Consider the following 21,387-nt stretch of genomic DNA (forward strand, 5'->3'; position numbering starts at 1 on the left):
TCACTAAACTTGGCATTTCAGTCTTCAAGAAACAGCATTTCCATCCATTCCTTTCTTTTTTTCTTTAAAGGGATGGGGGTCTCATTCTGCTGGCCAGGCTGGCGTATAGTGGCCCAATCATAGGTCTCTGTAACCTCAAAATCCTAGGCTTAAGAGATCCTCCTGCCTCAGCCTCCCAAGTAGCTGGGACTACAGATGTGAGCCACCGTGCCTGTTAGCTTTTTTATTTTTTGCAGAGACAAGGTCTTGCTATGTTGCCTAGGCTGGTCCTAAACTCCTGGCCTCAAGCCATCCTTCCACCTTGGTGTCCCAAAGTGCTGAGATTATAGGCATGAGCCACCACACCCAGCCCATCTGTCCATTCTCTAAGTCCTTATAAGCGCCTGTTGAGTATCAAGCACTGTGCCAACATCCAGGTAGCACAGAGGCTGATAGCCTCTCCTTGATCAAGATGCAAATAACTTTGTAACTGTCAGGTCAACTTCTGAGAACACAGTTTTCTGACAGAGTACTTAACATTGTAAAATAGCTTATTTTAAGACATGAGCAGATGGAAATCAGTGTAAAAACCAATGTATTTCAGGATTTCAGTTGCTTTCCTCTAGGATGTCATTATTTCTATTAAAACACTGGTCTTGCCAGTGCATTCTCCATTTAATGATCAGATGTATTTCAGTCAGTGTCATACAAGGTAGAGAAATATCTAATTATTGGCTCATCAGAGATATAAACTGTAGCAATAGAGTTTTTTCTTTGAAATGTATAAGAAAAAATTCTTTGTTTTTCTCTTTTTCCTAGATTGTAAGATGCCAATGGGACTAAGCACTGGTCTCATATCTGATACACAGATCAAGGCTTCTGAGTATCTGGGTAAGTCATGGCATCATATCCTGTGAATGGCACTGCTACAACTGTGCAGTGTACAACCTATGAAACCATGACAACCCTGCCCATGGTCAGTTTCTACAGGCTTTTCTCTACCACTGTAGAGGACAGGACACTCTTGCAGGAGCTAAAAGCTGGCTAGTATGCTCTTACCACTGCCATGCACTGGTGTATAATAGTCCCATAGAGTCTCTTCTAGGGAAAAATGAAGGGCTAGTGTTTACTGCTATCTCTGCATAGGCAGTGCAGCTATCTGCAAGGATTTGGCAGAAAGTAGATAGCTTATTCTTATGACCACATGCCCGTTTCCAAAACTCTCCCCATTTCCTTTTTGTGAGGTTGATGGCACATGTAATATTCTAGGTAGATTCACGGGGTCTGAACAGCCAGGAATTATAGTTGCCATTCATAAGGCCCTTTGCCTGTGCCAACCCTTCATCTAGTCAAGGAACTTTAGTGATCACCCAGTATGTGTCAGGAACTCTTTTCCTCACTCTGGCTCAGTTCCTTTCCCAAGACCAGGTGGGTGTGATAAGAGCATCATAAGAATCCCACACACACCCCTTGCAGGTCTTCCCGTCAGCTGTTAGGCAAGCATGTTCAGCAGCAGACATGTCAACATAACTGAGAAAAGACAAACATGACCTGTGTGCAAGAGAAGGGGTGGGTGGTGGCTGCTGACCAAACACAATCTGAAGCCAGGAGCTCACCGAGGACTGGCTGGCTCAGCAGCCAAGGCCCCTGTCAACTGCCGGGTCTCCAAGATCCGCTCTTCCTCTTGATTCAACTCACTTGAGAAATTGCTAATTGTTTGGGCTTTTTAAAAATCCAGAATAAATAGTTCTCCATTTATGTTTAGGTCATTGGGAGCCTAGATTAGCAAGATTAAACAACATTGGATCATATAATGCTTGGAGTGTAGAAAAACATGCAACAGAATCTGACTCTACACCTTGGATCCAGGTATGTCCTGAAAATATTTACTGCTACTGTAATAAAAATAGCAGTGGTTTAGTAATTTCTTCTTGTTCTGAAAATATTGTCAAGGGAAATAGCAACTGCTAGGTACTAGGCACTATTCTAAGCACTTTACCATTCTCAAAATCATCTTTGAGGATGTAAAGCAGGCATCCTCAAACTACGGCCCGCGGGCCACAGCAGCCCACCTAGGACACTTATCCTGCCCGCTGGGTGTTTTTGCTGCCCCTGCCTGTCCTGCTTAGCAGCCGACTCATCCCAGGGCCTGCAGTCTGGCCCTCCAATGGTCTGAGGGACAGTGAACTGGCCCCCTGTTTAAAAAGTTTGAGGACCCCTGATGTAAAGGTTCTAGTAATGTCCCCTTTTATAGATGAAAACAACTGAGGCATAGAGATACTAACCACCTTCACAAAGTAACAGACAGCTAACTAGTGCTAGGTATAGCAAGTCCTCTGTGTTCAAGTGTGCATTGCATTTAGTCATTTCATTGGTTTGCTGAGATCATAGGTGCTGGTTCTTTAGTTTGGAAGAAAGCAAGTTGTACAATTAGGGCAGTAAGTGACTCATTGAAAAGGACTGTTCTGTTTACTGGCTTTGTCACATCGCAGGTGGACATGCAAAAGGAAGTCGTAATCACAGGGATCCAGACCCAAGGGGCCAAGCACTACCTGAAGTCTTGCTATACCACACAGTTCTACGTAGCCTACAGTTCTGACCGCATCAACTGGCAGACCTTCAAAGGGAACAGCACAAAGAATGTGATGGTTTGTGTGCATAGCTTTCCCTGAATCTCAAGACTCAGCCTAGGGGTATTATAACTGTCTAATAACACTCTTTAAAAAATATACCTCTCTGGTGTCGGAAATGTGAATGGCTTTCCAAGGGTCTTATGACGAGGAGTGGTAACATGATGGGTCTATGTATCAAAAGTTAAAAAGTGGGATTATTGAAATTTCAAAACCCCATAAAATTTGGGGGAAAAAAATCACTTTATCATCAAACAAAATATTCAGATTTCTCAGATGGGCACCATAGTGTACAGCAGAATAGAATATCTGGTCTTATGCCTGAAGGAGCCTATGCTAAAAGTTGGTTACAAAGGGTTTTGTTTTTACTATTACATTCTGTTTTGTGCTTTATTTCAATGTACCTGAAGGAAGTCGTAGAGTCAATAGGACTAATGCCCTGAGGCACTTGTGATTCTCAGACTTTCTGAGGGACCACAGCTATAGGGTTGTCCTTCCACTTAACCAGGAGGCCTAACTCTTCCCATCTTCCCTAACCTGCCCCCACAAAGAAAGCTGAGGGCAAAGAGTCTGTCTGCCGTTGAATCTGTTACAATTTTTATTTTCTGCAAATCATTTACTATTTTACTATTTTTCTACATTATAATTTAGTTATCTCTAATAAATTTACAATACATCTCAGAACAAATCATGACCATCTTTACTTACAGTTCTTACTAAATTGGCATTGGGAGAGAGAATACAGATTGCGGTTGAGTTTTCATGGCTTAATTAAGGACTTTTGCATTGACATTCATGACAGATTTGGGCATGTGGTTGTATTCTTTTGGACTATCCTTTTCTGTTTGTGATACCACAGTAATGTGAGCCTCAAGCATGCCCTTCTGTTTTACATTCTAGAAGAGAATATCTAGAAGTGGCATTAATTCTTTAAATGTTTGTTTGAAATCACTAGTGAAGCCATCTGGCCCTGGAGATTTCTTCTGGGGAGGTTTTCCAATCACAAATTCAACTTTTTGAATGCTTATGGGGCCAAATTTTCTATTTGATATTGGGTGAGTTAGGATATATTTCAACAAATCAGTCTGTTCCCTTTAGGTTGTTAAGTTTGCGTGTAGAGTTGTCCGCAGCATTCCCTTGCTATCCTTTTGGGGTCTGCAGTGATGTCTCCCTGTTCACAGCAGTATAGTATTTTAATTGGCAGCAGCTCTTTTTCTGTCAGTCTTGCTGGAGATTTGTCATTTTTTAATCTTTTTTACAGATCCCACTCTTGCATTATTTTCTCTATTTTTTCCTGTTTTCAATCTTGCTGATGTCTGTTCTTATATTCTATTTTAGCTGGCTTTTTCTGACACTACTCCAGCTGGGAAAGCCTGGTTCCTGCCAGATGGTGGTCAAAGTTCAGATGCCCCAGTCCCTTGACTCCTCAGAGGAAATTGCTCCTCTTTGCTTCTGGGTGGAGAATGGGAGTTCCCCACGTAATCTCTACCAGCATTGCAGGAAAAGGAGCTTCACTGGGAGCTGAAGAGGATAAAGGTTCTGGGTCCCTATGTGACATTTTCTGACAACCCCACTGAGGGTGCAGGTGTGCCTCTGTATTCTCATGACCATGGAAGTCGAGGCTCCCCACTCAGCCTCTGTGGCAAAGGATGGAGTAGTGTTTAGCTGAAGTAGGCAAGTGATTGGCTCCAAGTTTTCTGTCTTGCTGGTCTGCCCTTTCCTAGTTCTTTGAATAGAGAAAACAGACTTTTATTGCAGCTTTTTTTGTCTAAACCCATTAGTTTTTCCACTGTTCTGCCTTCTTCATCTCAAAGTCTGGGATACACGAGCCAAAACAAAAAGCAAAGACCACCCAAGGAACCTACCAGCACCATATTGTTCCTTCCAAGAACCCTAGTCAGTCTCTGCCTTCTTTCCTCCTTTCAGAGTCTGCTTATGTTTCTCTTAGGTCTGATGTTCAGGGTTTTTAGACATCGTTAGCAAGGCGAATAGGACAAACTGTACCTATCCCATCTTTTTGAAAGTAGCCCCAATTATATTTGCAGGCCCCATGAAAACTTAATACTACAATATTAAAAGATGAGCCTGGACAATTGAGTGTGAACTTGTCCTAGAAAAAGTGCTACATACCTCATTGCTGAATATCATTACAATCACCTTCAAAGTCCTCCCTTTAGCAATGAGGTATGTAGTACTTCCTCGAGGATGAGTTTGCAAACTTGATTGTTTGTCAGACCTTGTAAGATAGCAGCTCTGGTGGCCATTCCAGAAAAACGGTTCCAAAATTGCTTTGAAGGACAGAATAGGCACTGGCGTTGGTGCCCAGCTTCCCAAAGAAAGTATTTCAAAAGTAACCGTAGTGAGATTCAGCAAGGACGTATGTAGCGCTTTTTCTAGAATGTGTTTGCATCCTTAATTATCCAACCTTATAGATCAAAATTTTACTATAAAATCACTTTATAGAGAATTGTTACATAACTAAAACTTTCTTATTTTTTCTAGTATTTTGATGGCAATTCAGATGCATCTTCAATAAAAACGAATCAGTTTGACCCACCTATTGTGGCTAGATTTATTAGGATCTCTCCTACTAGATCCTACAACAGACCTACCCTTCGATTGGAACTGCAAGGTTGTGAGGTGAATGGTAAGGAACAAAGATACGTTATTTTCTCATTGCCCCTTAGAATCAAGATTTGGGAGACGTGGGAGAATGAGTAGAATTTTTACTTTTTGTTTAAAAGGGCTTTACTCATTTTTGATCAGGAAAAAGGACAATCTCAATGTCAACTTGTCACCTAATCATAAATCTGAATTTAAAAGATTCATAATCCAAACACTGCACCTACGGATAGCACAGCTTAAAACTCCCTTCCACCCCCTAAAGTTTTGTGTTGAAGAACAAACAGAATCCCCCTGCAGTAGCCAACACTGGTATTGGGGTACCAGTACTTGGCCTGGGTGTAAGAATTTTTAGGTCTTTTCCATGACTTAGGCTCCTGGAAGAGCCTTTGTAAAACAAATTCCATTAAAGCAAACCCTCAGTGTGATCTAGACTGAGACAGGCAATATCAGCCAGAGGTGGTCATTGTGCCTTTCCAGAGACTTTGCTTGTGGTCCTTGGTAGCTAAGACCCTACTGCCTTGAACAGAGGCCTTGCTTCCTTGCCTGAAGACAGTGCCCGGATGTTACAGACACATCACCATAACCTACAAGGAAAGGTTCTAATTTGGAATTATCTCCATCAGCTCATTTTCAGTAAGAACTACCTGAGAGTCAACGTAGGCTTGATTCTTCCCAAATCCTCCACGTCACTCAAACTTTAGTATCTAGGAACTAAAGCTGGCATATATTCACATTCAATGAGTGCTTTGGCAATCTGAGTCTGCTTCCTCACTTCCTAAAACCATAACTGTACTCTTTTAGTGCCCTATGCAGGTACTCAAGTCTTTTCCATGTAAGCTACAATTTTTCAGGGCCTGTAATTGACCTGTGGTATACATAAATCCAGGCAATCACAAATGGTCATTTAAAATTCTGCTACATAAGGATGTTTGAGTCTCATCAACCGTTCTCAGACTCTTAAAACAGTGCTTTTCAATATGTTTCATTTCAAAGCACACATAGAAAATGGCATTCCAATGTTAAAATGAGTTGTTGGGGCTCACCCCAGCCCCTGGGAGGCTTGACTGATCCAGGCACCACCTGGCTTCTTAAGGGCCAAGGAAGATCAATAAATAGGTATTGCCTGTTGGGGAGCTAGGGTATGTCCCCTCAGGGTGGAGGGAGGCAGCAGTGACTCATAGTGGAATGTCATTGCCACTGGTCAGGGTCCGGGACTGGTTGGTCTCCGGCCCTGGCTTATCAAGGTTCGGGATGTGGGCTGCTATGCTATGTTGCTCAGGAACAGCTGTTCTTAGGTGCCTGAGGGCTATCTACATTAGACTGGAGAGAGAGGAAGAGAGAGTGAGTCTTTGAGGCTGAAGTAGTCTTAGAACAGATCTTAGTCTTTAGTAGCTCTTAGTAAGCTTCAGCAGAGAGATGTCCTGCCGGCATTCTGCAGGCAGGAGACGCAACAGAGTGAGAGTAAGCGGGTCTGTGATAGAATGTGCACACTGCAGGCTCCCCACTGCCTTCTCCTCCAGCCTAATAGAAGGCTGATCTCGTGCCTCTGAACACCACAGGTGTAGAGACTGCCAATTCACTAATGCTTTCGTCCCACAAGCTCTCTCACGCTTGTTAGGAGAGCTAAATCCCTCCCGATGCCCTTTTCACCAAGGTGGTCCATTGAGCTATACAGGTGTTTCTTATAACTCACGCCTAGCCATTGGCTATACAGGCTGCTACATGTCCCTCCCCTTTTTCATACACAAAATTTTTAATGTGGTAAGGGCAGTTCTTGTTGTCTAGCCCTTTTCTTGCTAGGGAGGAGAATATGGTGATTGTCAAAGTTCTAAATTCTAGGTAAGGGCTCTTTCAATGACAAAGCCCAATACAGATTTTGTTTTTATTTAAGAGAGGGTCTCACTTTGTTGCCCTCAGTAGGGTGTGGTGGCATCACAGATCACAGCAACCTCCAGCTCTTGGATTTAGGCTAGTCTCTTGCCTCAGCCTCCTGAGCAGCTGGGACTACAGGCGCCCGCTACAAAGCCTGGCAATTTTTATTTGTTGTACAGTTTGGCCGGGGCCAGGTTCAAACCCATCACCCTCGGTATATGGGGCCAGCCCCCTACTCATTGAGCCACAGGCACCTCCCCCAATACAGATTTAATCTATTAGCTGCCACTAGGTAAAAAGGGTGATTGTAGTGTTAATTTCCTTAAAAGTCTTTTTAAACTGAGAAAAGTGAGAAAAATCTTAGCTGAGAGAATTTACCGTTTCATTTGAATTGTACTTAACAGACTAATAGGAGTTTACTCTTCCCTCACAATCTTTGCAAAAGGATTTTACTCTCCGGGTTCCAAAGGTTTTGCCACTCACGGTTTCTTGGTAGCAAAATTCCTACTGCTGTGAACCAAGATTCACCTTTCCAGAGATTTCGCTCGTGGTGCTTGCTAGTGAAGGCCCTACTGCCTTGAACAGAGGCCCTGCTTCCTTGCCTAAAGCTTTTCCTCTGCTCTTTGCAAGAAAGGATCTTATTCTTGCTGTTCCAGAGGCTTCTCTACTTGCAATTCTTGGTAGCGAAATTCTGATTACTAACAGGGGTTTTGCTTTTCCAGAGACCCAGCCCTTCACTATCCTTGGTAACAAAGTTCTCCTTGCTTTAATCACCCTTTACTGCTTCTGCATATAAGGAGCTGGCAGGCTGCTACTTCTGCCTTTAGCAGCTAGTGAACAAAGATACTGCTTTTCCGGCGGAATTTTTCCTTCGTTAGTTGATGCCAGACCTTATCTCTAGTGGTGTCCCCTAACATAAAAGGGACCTTCGAAATGCTCTCCCTCTGTGACCTCTCACATTATTCCGCAGATTCGTTTACCTTGAGTGTTTCTTTCCCTTGGGGCACATCCTAACCCCCTGTGTTAGGACACACTTAACAGTACATGCTGGTAAGAGAGGGGCAGTGAGAGTTACTCCCTGCCACTGGTCAGGCTCCGGGACTGGCTGGTCTCCGGCCCTGGCATATTTAACTATGTCTGGGACCCAAGGTAACCATATTTCCGTTAACGGAAAAGATGAACAGAAGATAAACTTATCTACTTTTTCTCTATTGTCATCTCTTGGTCTGGTTTAATTTCCTCCAACTCTGAGGCTTCACGGGTCCGCCACACTTACAGGCATGCCCATAGCATAGAGTTGAATTCTACTGTTTTTTCAAGAGTAGTTTGAAAAATAGTTTGAAACAAAGATGTTCAAGAAACTCTCATTGAATTGAAAGCGGCAGTCCCCTTTGCCGAAAGCCATAGACCTGGAAGTTTAGATTCTGTTTCCCTAGATCACTTAAAGAGAAACTGTTCTTTTCATTGGCATTCTGTATTTTCTCCGAGCAGCTTTTTCTCACATAGCCTAGCTTCCCACCTTTATGGTATTTGATGTTAATGGGAGCGGTGGTGGTGGGGATTTTTCAGCTGATCTTATACCGATACAGCTTTCTTAGCTTCAACTGTAAGACTGATCTTCAGCTATTTTATCTTAGTTACCGTGATTTTGATTTTCTGTCAGCTTTTTAACCTCTTACAATTTTTTTGTTGTTGCTGTTGCGTTTGGCCGGGTTCAACCCGCCACCCTCGGTATATGGGGCCGGCACCCTGCTCACTGAGCCACAGGGCGCTGCCCTACCTCTTACAATCTTCCCCTTTCAAATTGAACCTTTTATTGCCTTAAAAGGGACAGGGGGTGTCGATCGTTCCAAGGCTGCTTCCTGCTGAAAGTGGACGCTGGTAGAGGGGAAGGCAATTAAAGGTTCCTTTCCCTAACTTAAACTCTTACAACGTGTCCCAACTTTTTTTTTTTTTTTTTTTGCAGTTGTTTTGGCCAGGGCTGGGTTTGAACCCACCACCTCCGGCATAAGGGGCCAGCACCCTACTCTTTTTTTCTTTGTTTTGCGGAAGGCTTTCCTCACTCGAGTCTAAAGGCTTTTGTTTGTCCTTATCTGTTCTTTCCTCTCTAAAAGCTTTTACTCGTTTTTCTCCAGCCCTGCACAGAAGAGGCTAAAGGCTTCTTATTGTCTTTTTCCCCACAGAAGAGATAATTAGAGTTTGGAAGGACAAAGCGCAGAAAAGAAACTGAAGAGAAGGCCTGATGAACTGTTGGCTGTCTTTTTCTCTTATATATTTTTCCCTCTCTTTTTCTCCTCTTTTTCTCTTGGCTGTTCTTAGCTTATTCTTTACCTTTGGCCCAGGTCTGCGAGATCTCAGTGGCTTGTTCTCTATCCTGCTGACTAGGCATTTGTCATTGCCACGGGTCAGGGTCTGGGACTGGTTGGTCTCTGACCCTGGCTTATCAAGGGTCCCGACTCGGGCCACTATGCTACATTGCTCAGGAACAACTGCTCTTAGGTACCTGAGGGCTATCTACGTTAGAAAGGAGAGAGAGAAAGATAGTCTTTAAGGGTGAAGTAGTCTTAGAACAGAGCTTAGTCTTTAGCAGATCTTAGTAAGCTTCAGCAGAGACAGGCTGTGCTAGCGTTCCACAGGCAGGAGAAGCAACAGAGTGAGAATAAGCGAGTCTGCACACCGCAGACTCCCGACTGCCTGCTCCTCCAGCCTAATATAAGGCTGATCTCGTGCCTCTGAACACCACAGGTGTAGAAACTGCCAATTCACCAATGCTCTCATCTCGCGAGCCCTCATGCTTGTTAGGAGAGCTAAATCCCTCCCTATGCCCTTTTCACCAAGGTGTTTCATTATTGAGCTATACAGGTGTTTCTTATAACTCTCACTCCTCCTAGCCATAGGCTATCTGGGCTGCTACAGTGGAGACAGCAGCTGAACCTTGGAATCAGTTTCTATCCAAGCAGAGGTGGTACAGTAGACCCTTGACTTTCCTGACAGATAGAGACATGGGCATTTTGCCAATGCCCAGCTAGCAGTAGTATATAACATCCCGCATACAAAACACAAATCTTATATAGGTAGGAGTGCTCCTTGAAAATATTTGGATAAGTCATTGGTTGTTTTTTTTTCTTTCCATATGAAGTATGGTATAAATAATAGATGTGTCCAGATCATAGTCAAGTTACGCTAAAATGTGACATTCAACTCTTAATTTATCAAAAACATCTACTTTCTATACAAGAAGCAGTATTGTCTTCTTCACTTTCTTTCTTTTTTTTTTTTTTGCAGTTTTGGCCGGGGCCGGGCTTGAACCTGCCACCCCCCAGTATATGGGGCCGGCACCCTACTCCTTGAGCTACAGGCACCTCCCTTCACTTTCTTGATGCTTATATAATCAGCATTAGCAGTCAGTGTTCCTCTTAGGGCTTTTCTTCAGGGTAAAAGTAAGGTATCACTTGGAGTCAATTTGTTCATGCTTTTCTAGCAAGAACAGAGTGTCACAGACATGATAGGCAGGCAGCAAGGCCCGCTCACTAGCTGTGTGCCTTACACTCACAGGTCAGCCTCGCTGCCTCTAATGCTCAAATTATACCGTGGCAAAATTACAAAAGGTATAAACACGAATTAACTTCCAAGGGTTGAAAAGAAAATTATTAAATGATGACTACCAAGGCTTCATTGTATCTTCTTTATAACCTTTTTTAGAAGAAAAAACAGAACATATAAATAGATAGATAGATAGATTAGGATTATTATCTATCTCAAAGCAAAGACAGAAGTTTCTGTGACTCTCTGAAGGAGAGAAGTGAGTTTAAATGTTCACAAGGTGGTATTTGGCGTCAGACTGTGTGGGGTCCAATTCTGGCTTTGTTACTTTCGGTAAGTGCTTGCTTTGTGCTCTATTTTGTTTCCTTGCTTGTAAAATGGAGATGTTATGAGCATTAAGTAATACATGGAAAGGCTGAAGACAGTATTTAGTTTAGTTGGTGGTAGTATTTCTTATCTTCTCTGCAGGACACAATGTGATGCAGCGAATATTGGTGGTGCGTAATTAATTATGTTACTTTCCTCTTGACAGGATGCTCCACACCACTGGGTATGGAAAGTGGAAAGATAGAAAACAAGCAAATCACAGCTTCATCATTTAAGAAATCTTGGTGGGGAGATTACTGGGAACCTTACCGTGCCCGTCTTAACGCCCAGGGACGTGTGAATGCCTGGCAAGCCAAGGTGAAATTTGCTTTATGCATTGAGTTCTCTCAGCTCCCATGAAGAAAACAAAGGCCCTTGCAACAGGGGGCAAGGGGGTGGCGGGTCTACCGAATAGGAATATTATCTCCTATTTCTGCAGATTAAATTGTAGGTCTAAGGATCTAGGATGTTTGTTTACTTGATAGCTTTAGCTCTTCCTTGGCCTAGCTTTGATTTAATCAAAAGAGTGGGAAAAAGTTTTCTGGAAAGGGCTAGACAGTACATATTTTAGGTTTTGTGAGCCATGCATTTCTGTCATAACTGCTGTTTCTGCCATTGTCCAGGGAAGCAGGTCTAAATAATATGTAAATGCATGAATGTGGTTATGTTCTAATAAAACTTTATTTACAAAAAACAGGCAGTGGGCGATAGTTTGCAAGCTCCTGAGGTACACAACCTCAGGAAGCAAAAGATTTAGATTTGCAAAATCATTTCTTATTTTTTCTTCACAATTTAGTAATATTTCATTTTCTTAAGAGTGCTATTTATGCTTTTTTATTCTCATTTTTAAAGTGCTTTTTGACATTCCTTGAAGGAATTGGAGGCATAGTAAAATGTTGTAAAACCAGGGCTATAAATCAGTGAACTAAATTAAACAACTTTAAAGTATCATATTGCCCCTGATATAGCTCATTCAGTATTTCAGGTGATGTAGTTTTAGGGTAACGGTTAATAGTTGACTCATTTTTGTTTAATTCCTCAACTGATTTGAGAAATCAGAATGGCATAGGTAACTTTATGATCCCTTTAGCCAACTAAACACTCTTTCCCTCCCTTAAGATACTTACACTCCAGAATTTAATTGTTTCTTTTTTCTCATATGGGCCCATAGTTATTGGTCTACTATTTTCAGATTAGTACTGAATACATGGGATGCTTGCATTTCCATTCTTGACATACTTTACTTAGGGAAATGAAGTCCGATTCCCTGACTTTCTAAAGAATTCCAAGACCTATCCTTAAATTAGGCCACCATGAAGTGGAAAAAAGAAAAGCTTGGATGCTACACAAATAGGCTTGATGTCTGTGCCTTAAAACTCATTCTGGTCCATCACAGAATGACAGAATGTGAGAGTACCAAGTAGCCATCCATCTGGTCCAGGCTTTTCTTTTTAAGTCTAAATACCCTGGAGATTAAGTAATCTCAGTTTACTCTGGTAGCAGAATTACAGCTGGAATCTCATTCTCCCAATAAACAGGCCGATGGCTCCTTTCATCATTTGAAGCAGCCCAAACACCTCATTTTGCAACTTTGCAGAGGGGAAAATGGACAGCTAGTTAAAATAATCATGTTATAGCTATACAGTTTGCACATATGTAACATCACATTTAGATAATTTATGTAACAATAGAATAGAGATGTCATCGTTAGACCTGTTCGTGGTTTAACCTTGTCACCCCATCCTCCTTTTTATAACCTAGAGAAATAATTGCTCTCCATATAATTTGCTCTTAGTCTTTGCAATGTAATAAAGGCCCCAGAGATGAAATGCTAATTTTAATTTTTAATGCTGTCATTTATATTTAATATTCTGGGTTAGAAATATTTGCTTCATTGAGCCTTCCATTTGCATGAAAAATCCTTATACATTCTCTTCAGAGAGGCTGAAAATTGAAGCCAGACAGATACAGACACACATACTGAGATCCGTCTCTTTACAACTAACATGTTTCTTTCTACCTCTTTGATGCCTGTGACCATCCTTTAGCTCCCTATATCCCATATATCCACTGGTGCCACCTTGATTTGAAGGCACATTGAGACCCCACTCAGATGTTGCTGGGGGATATTACAGACTTATATTTTCAAATGCAACCATTTTAATTCGAGTAATTTGCTTTAAAAATATATTTAGTGTGTGAATATATACATAGACATACATATGTATATACCTATATACACATACACCCATGCACAGATGGGTAATGTGGAGAAACAACTTATTTCACATAGGATTGAATGAAACTTTGGGACATGATAAATCTCTCAAAGGTGAAAATTTATCTCAGATTACTCCAAAACTCAGATAGTCTTTTCAATCTTCCTTCTCCAAGTAACGTATCACCAAACATGCGATGAGGCATTTTGTAGGCCAGAGACAGGGCCACTTCTGAGCTGTGTATCAAGCCCCCCTTATGGCTTTATGAGGGCTCTCAAATATTACATTTATTTGAAATATCAGAAAAGAAGAAATTGGGGTATTTGTGCTGTTCAGTATTAGCAGTGGATGAACAGAGAAGTTGGGCTTTTCTAAAATGAGTTAACTAGAGACAGAATGCTATCCGCTTCTTTCCCAGAAAACCCTGAAGTAATTATCTCTTACTCTCTGAACAAACTTGTTTTAAGAGAATAACATTTTTAGGTAATTTAGCACTGCAATAATTTCCCCCCGATCAATTTATTCATTCATTCAACAAGTATTTACTGAACACCAACTGCGTGCTTTGCATGTGGTAAATACTAGAAAGGAAGACTCAGCCTCTGCCCTCACGCAGTAAGGGACAGAAAGAAGAAATAATTGTGTGTGGTGTGGGAAATACTGCAATAGAGATTTATGGACGTGCAACAAAGAAAAAACAGGGAAAGTTTCTGGGAGACAGTGAATCCTAAGAAATGGGCTGAACATATCTATGAGCTGCGTGCATTTCTGAGTATCTTGGTTTAGAAAAAACAAAATATTTAACATCCTTCTGATCCTTGTGTTTTGGTCATTTTCACAGGCAAACAACAACAAACAGTGGTTACAAATTGATCTGCTTAAAATCAAGAAGATAACGGCGATTACAACTCAGGGCTGCACGTCTCTGTCCTCTGAAATGTACGTGAAGAGCTACACCATTTACTACAGCGATCAGGGAGTGGAATGGAAACCATACAGGCAGAGATCCTCCATGGTGGACAAGGTAGAGTGGCATCTGGGCAAAGAGAAAGCAATTTGAAAACTGTGCAGTGATGAGAATGGCAGTCATTTTCATTTGGCAAATGGGCGCTGACAGCTCCCACCTCCTCAGTCTTCTAACTCCTAGTTCTTCAGGTGCCTGATCTTGGGACAGGCGTATCACCTTTCTGCTTTGAAAGGATCACCCATGAAATGGTGAGGACAGAGCCACTAGGGATGTTACAAAGCTTTGTTAACTCTAATTCCGAAAGACAGGGAAGGGATTCAGGAGAGGTTATGTGGAGTAACACCACACTGGCCTTGCCTTACTTACACTTGTTATTTATTATGGATCAAATCCAAGGCCATAAACCTTTCTGTGTCATATTGTGATGAAACAAAAAATAATTAGGATCTTTGCTGATGAAGAGATTAGATCTCCTGCAAAATGAACTACTCCTTTGCATTCCTAAATAATTCTACTTCCTTATTACGGGCTTAGAAGTACTATCAGGGGCAAAGCTAAAGCAACGTGCCTAGTATTCCAGGAATGCCAGGAAATTGGGCTAGAGCCAATAGGAGAGGAAACAGGGAAGGGAACTGCTGTTTACTGACTTCTCATCAAATGCTCAGCACTTTTCTCTGTTAATGAACTTGAACTCATCTCTCTCCTTTATAAACTCCTGAGCTGTCTGTTTGGTTTGCTTTCTTACTCCCGATACCAGGTTATCTTCCCAGCGTGGGAAGGGTCATAAACAAATTGTAATTTTACTTCTGCTGTCTGTAAATACCAGGGAACTTGCTGAGGATGGGGAGGGGGGGAAACTCATGAAACAGTGAAGAATATCACATATATGCCTAAATAAAGAAATAAAAATGCATGTTTGCATTTTTCAGTGTTAGTAATAGTTAACCATTTCTCAGTGGCCACTACCTGTCACATGTTCACACACATTTTTGAATCCTTACAGCTTCTGCCAGGTAAAATTTTATTTCCCTCATTTTGCCAGTGAGGAAATGGAGACTCGGAGAATCCAAGTCCTTTCTCCCGTGTCATGTAACCACAAAGGACAGCTGCCCCAGAGCATCACGTCCGATTTATTTATTTTTTGTTAACTTGATTCAGATGTCTGGGGCGATAAAATCCCTAAAAGGGTCCGTGGGGCATGTGACTTTACACCTGAGGACTGTCCCTGTGATCGCGTTGTGTGTGTTCTTTGATGTCCTTCATTTGAGCTAAAAGGATAAAAAACGTTTCTGTAAGATTTCAATACCCCCGTCTACTGTCATTAAATATTTTTCTCTTTTATTTTGCTTCCAGCTTTTCGAAGGAAATGTTAATACCAAAGGGCACATGAAGAATATTTTCAACCCCCCAATCATCTCCAGGTTTATCCGCATCATTCCTAAAACATGGAATCAAAGTATTGCCCTTCGCCTGGAGCTCTTCGGCTGTGATATTTACTAGAATTGAAAATTCATAAACACAGGAAAGAATCTTCAAGACCTCAAAGCATTTAGAGTGGGCAATGTATTGGGGGGCTATTTTAAATGTTAATTTTCTGTTTCTCTTTTTTTTCTATTAGAGAATAAAATTTTATAAGAAACTTTTATAATGTAACTCCTTGCCACCATGAAGTGACATGGTGGCTATTGTTTGTGCATTAATTTAAATATAAGTGGGGAAAATAACAATAACCAACAAGAAAATGGCTTGCCTTTCACAATGATTAATAATGCTATATAAGGGCATAACATGCCTCGTCATAGCTTCTTTAAATCCTGTTCACATTAATAAAAGATATACTTTTGAAAACCATTTATAGACATGGATAACTTTCATTGCTACATTTTTCTTTAAGTATGATTAAAGAGCAAAGGACCCAAAGATAAGACTTTTAAACGCATTTTTCTTGACAGTGGAGAGAAAAATAATCTTACCATATGAAATAAGTGCCTAAGATGTCCCTTTTTTCCTTGATGACAGTGATTTTTCTGACTGTGAGTAAAGAAACAGGTGAGCACATTTTCAACAGTCCCATTGAATTTGTGGATCTGTCTTGGTCTTCCTTGGGACTGACTGCACAAATTGATGTTCAAGGTTAGTGGTCATTAGATGCAAAACGGAACCAAAACAAGCATGGGAGACCTGTAACATTGGCTTCATTGTAACTGGCGCCACACAGAACACAGTTCACCTAAGGGAAAGCTGATACCTGTAAACAGAACATTGGAACTGCTGGTCCAGGCTTGGCGCCTGTGGCTCAAGTAGCTAAGGTACCAGTCACATACACCTAAGGTGGCAGGTTCAAATCCAGCCTGGGCCCGCCAAAACAACGACGGCTGCAACCAAAAAATAGCCGGGCGTTGTGGCGGGCGCCTGTGGTCCCAGCTATTTGGGAGGCGGAGGCAGGAGACTCGCTTGAGCCCAGAAGTTGGAGGTTGCTGTGAGCTGTGATGCCGCAGCACTCTACCCAGGGGGATAGCTTGAGGCTCTGTCTCAAAAACAAAAAAAGAAACTACTGGTCCAAACACAGCTATTCCTGCCAGAACAGAACTAGCCAGCAATACCCTCCTCTCTGCGGTCTCCACCTCCTTCTCATTCCCCAGCAACTTCCTCTTCCTTGGGAACTTGGCATCCAGTGGTCCTATAGATACTGTGGAACTGGGGAGCATTTTGCATCCTGAAGTCATCCAGAGTACACAGTCATTGTTGCAGTTATCTCTACATTTTATTTGTGAAATAGACTACCTCAACTCTTAGTATTTAAAACAACCATAAAAAAATTGTTATATGATGTGAAGTATATGTTAATTAGCTTGATTTAATCATCCCACAATATCTACATATACCAAAACACATACCATAAATATATACAAACTTCATTTGTTAACTAAAAAATAAATTTTTAAAATAACTTTACAACAGTATCAATAAATTTATCATCTTTCATGTTTCTGTGGGTCAACTGGGCTCAGGTGAGTGGTTTTATTGCCAGCTTCATTCAGGTTCTCACAGGAGGTTACGGTCAGACAGTGGCCACATCCAGAGTCATCAGGAGGCTTAACTGAACCCTGAGACAGCTGGTTCTCTCTCACTATATGACTTTTCTACACGGACTTATCCACTTGATGTCTCTGACAGGGTAGCCGGACTCTGTATATGGCTTGCTCTTCCTCCCAAAAGCAAGTGTTCCAGAGGTAGGAAGAAGCAGCTGCCAGTACTTTCAAAGGCTATGCCCACCACCAGTGCAGCTTCACTTCTGCTGCATTCTATTGGTTAATACAAGTTACAGATCAGCCTAGATTCAACGTAGAAGGGAACCGTCAGAGTCACCTCTGGCACCTTTCGGAAGGGTGAGCCCTGTGAATCTATATGAGAATGTCAAACATCCACAAAACACTGACTTTCTAGTATTTGTATTGCCATTATTTCTTTCTTTTCAGGACTCATTGTTCCACCATCATTTCTAAGATTTTCATTCTATTGAAAGCAAAAAGAATGTCTGAAGGAACAGGAAATATTCATTTGTTTTCTCCGGGCCAGACTCATAACTATGCACTGTTATGCATGCTGTTCATTCCCATGCTTAGTTTAATGTTCTGCTGTCACTATCTTGAAATTCATAATACATTTTAACAAGGATCCCAAGATTCTCATTTTGTCATTAATCCCCCAAATTATGCAGCTAGTCCTGGGTCTCTCTATTGCAGAATTGGACAGGAGCTCCCTTGATCTATAATCTAACTGAGGTATAATAGAGGCAAGAAAATCGTGTGAAGTAATAGGTAGGGGAAGAGATGGGAAAGGAGTGTGAGATCCAAGTCCATTATCCAACATAGGAGAAGAACAAGGCCCTCAATATTAAACAACTTATCCAAGGCTATGGCCTGGGAGTATCAGACCTAAACCCAGAAACCAGATAATCACACCCCTGGCCTCTTTTTCAGTCTGGTTTCTCTTCCATAAAAAGAATTATAATGCTTATAATTTGTCCTCCCCCAGACAGATAGACATGAAAGTTAATAATAACTAAAAATGGATCTAGAAAATACTTGTTCAGGAATCCATGATAGGTTTGAGCTGCATCTGAGCCTGTGCAGAAATATTAAAACTTCTTTTATTTGGAAATAAAAACCATTCCCACCCTTTATTCCTCTCTTCAGAGTCATTTACATGAAATTACAACTTGGCTTCATAGTATATCCTCCAGTTACATAACATAGTCCACTGTTTGTGATACCATAAACCATTCGGTTGCTATGGAAAGGAGTTAAATGACTCACACTGGAATCACGATTTGGAAGGAGCAAACAACAGATAAAATCCTAAACATTATCAGGCATCCTCATTGCAAGTTGGAAAAGTGTATCTGAGAATGTGACATAAACGTGACAGGGTTAGGAGAAATTTGAAATTCTCTCTCCAGTATCTTTTTCAAGTTGTTAAAAGAAATAGCAAACTTCATGCCTGTTTTAAAAATAACTATGAATAATTGCCATATTTTGGGTTCAGGACCATTGTGGCAAACTCAAACAAAAACCATTAGCCAATGTCTTGAATCCTCATGAGAGCCAGGGATGTGTCACCCGTTTACTTCTCTGGATGGATCAAGAATGAATAATTTGCAAGGCAGTGGCCCAACATGTTTAAAAACATCTGAAAGTCAAACAGTACTATTTTTCTTAGTGTTTTTTTTCCTAACAGAGAGGTGTCTTATGGAAAATTCTTAATGCCTAATTCTCCCTCGTTCTATGTTCTCAGAGCCTAGAGACAGGGAATGCTGAGATATAAAATGACAGAGTGTGGAGTGACTTGTGCAAGGTCACTGCCCAGGTAACAAAGAGGCTTTTCATGCCCAGATACCTCCTGAGTTGAGAGTGACTAACAGAGCTTTAAGGTGCTGCTGTCTCTGGCTTATATAAACTGTCCTCACCAAAACGCATGCATGTGTTTGCATTTGCTATATAGAAAGAAAACTTTGTATTAACCTCCCTAGACTTACCATCATTTTAATTTCTTTTAAAAAATATTAAGCTCATTCTATCTACACAAAAAAGTACTGTACTAAGCATTGTGGGCGGAGTATGTAGAGGAAATAAAGGACATTTCTCTGGCCCTTTAAATCACATAGTTATATATGAATCATATAGTTATATAGAAAAGACAAACACAGTAAGCAGAGACTATGAGCCTATTCTGTCTGAGAGATTACACCCAGAGTGGAGTCAGACCGTGAATGCTAGACGATTGGACCTCGATTATTTGAAGGGGATAATGGTTATGTATCAAGTCAATCTGGGCAAAATCCTGAAGAAGAGAATTGGGGTAAAGGTCAATAGAAACCAGAAAGTATAAGAGCTTTTACATTCAGATTCCTGCAAGCGTTCTCCCATGAGCCCAGCTCTCCCTGCTCTCTGTGTACTGTCCAATAATGAAGTACCAAGCGCCTCCCTCCATCTCCTCCAACGTGGCCACAGATCTTGTACATTTGTAAAGTCGAAAGAAACAATGGCAGCAGCTAACTGGATGGACCCAACAATCTGAAGGTGGGGTAAGGTGCACCCACAAGTACAAAATGTATTTCTAATCTGCAAACTGTGAGTAAGAGATGGTGGTGACTAGATGAAGAGCCGGTTGCCTTTGGAAACATTGTAGAAGATGCCTGTGTAGAATAGGCTTCTGACTTCCATACGGTGATGGGAGAATGGCCCTGGACTTGGAGACGGTGGTAAATGTTATATTCTGGAAATTGACTAATAGGGAGATGAGACAATTACAGGGGATGTTTGAACAACGACCAGAGTTCAAAGTGCTTATGCGATGGCTTTGCTGGGTCTGTTCTACCACTGGTCCACATTTAAGCCACCACGTTAAGCCACCAGGTCATCGGCACCTTTACCTCGTACACTTAGGGGCAGCCTCTCTCAGTGTCCCAGGAATGATGTACAGATAATTTCATACCCCCACCTCCTTTTCATTGTCATTAAATTTGGTATTTTTTATTTATCTCAAATGCCTTGTATTGACGTTCCCCCTTTGCTGACTAAAAAAAGCTTTCTGAAAGTCTGAAATGTGACAACCTTGTTTATAGACATGACAGATAAAAATGTAAATAAAACTTTTATCTTGTGAGTAGTCTGAGAGAGACCGTGAAAACAGCTATATTTCTCCATAAAATGTTTAGAATAGCACTTGGCACAAAGAAGTAAGTATTATTAATATTAATGTTAGCAAAAATAGCATAAATATGATATACTATAATAGGAATACAAGAGTGTGAGTAATTTGTTTTCTAATAATGTTTAATGCTAGTCATTATTTTAAAAAATTGTGACCCCATATGCATAACATAGAATTTATCATTTTAACCATTTTTAAGTGCACAGTTCATTATTATGCAACCATTACCGCCTTCGCCGGCTCTTCCCTTTTTATTGCCCTTTTAGTTTTGACAGGTAACACAACGCTTTTCCCAGTAGGTGGCGTGTCTGGTTCAACAGCCCACAGCCAGTGTTCGGAGGACTTTCTCATTGAGGTTAAAGCTTAATTATCCAGACTAAACAAAGACTTGAACCGTTCGAACTTTTTCAGAGGATTTAACTGACTTAATTAGATTTTTCTGAGGGGCAGGGATTTTGAACATTAATTCACATCCTGAGCCCACAGGCTGAGTATGGGATCCAGAAATTATTGTACATGAACCGCAAATTGGGAACATTTAAACAAAATTATGTAAGCATTTTTTGTGCAAGAATAATCAATTGGTTGCAAAAGAAGTTTAAACAGGGAGAAATAAATAAATTGTGCCAGAAACGAAACTAGAACGAGTGGGCAGCATGTTACACTATAGTTATGGATAACCAAGACTATATTTTTCTGCAGTGTACCAAATAGGTCACTAAAAATTATTGGCTGGTGATGATAGCATGTTTTGATTTGCCAGGTATTGTAAAGAAGTCTCTTGGCCATTCTGAAAGCTGATATTCTAAACCCAAAGTTCTCATATTTCTTTAGGTAGCAAAATGATTGGAAAGTACAAAATAAAATCCAAATGACTACATACAAAATAATTTTATGTATGTGTGAATGAATACATGTATCTCTCATCTTGTCTCCCCACGATTTAAAGTTGCTTAAAAGAAAGCATAAA

General features: G+C 41.0%; 1 protein-coding gene across 1 annotated transcript in view; it reads left to right on the plus strand.

Annotated features, from left to right (window-relative positions):
* F5 (coagulation factor V) overlaps positions 1 to 16,052 on the plus strand; it is a 79,432-nt gene extending 63,380 nt beyond the window's left edge. Inside the window, exons 18-24 of the mRNA XM_012802598.2 lie at positions 799 to 870; positions 1,745 to 1,848; positions 2,472 to 2,627; positions 5,112 to 5,256; positions 11,182 to 11,333; positions 14,076 to 14,258; positions 15,555 to 16,052. Coding sequence (XP_012658052.1) covers positions 799 to 870; positions 1,745 to 1,848; positions 2,472 to 2,627; positions 5,112 to 5,256; positions 11,182 to 11,333; positions 14,076 to 14,258; positions 15,555 to 15,701 — 959 coding nt within the window. The 3' untranslated portion in view covers positions 15,702 to 16,052. The remainder of the gene's footprint in view (positions 1 to 798; positions 871 to 1,744; positions 1,849 to 2,471; positions 2,628 to 5,111; positions 5,257 to 11,181; positions 11,334 to 14,075; positions 14,259 to 15,554) is intronic.
* Positions 16,053 to 21,387: the final 5,335 nt, after the last annotated feature.

Source organism: Otolemur garnettii, unplaced genomic scaffold (assembly GCF_000181295.1).
Source record: "Otolemur garnettii isolate 467f Iridium unplaced genomic scaffold, OtoGar3 scaffold00016, whole genome shotgun sequence".
In the NCBI taxonomy this organism is placed as follows: Eukaryota; Metazoa; Chordata; class Mammalia; order Primates; family Galagidae; genus Otolemur; species Otolemur garnettii.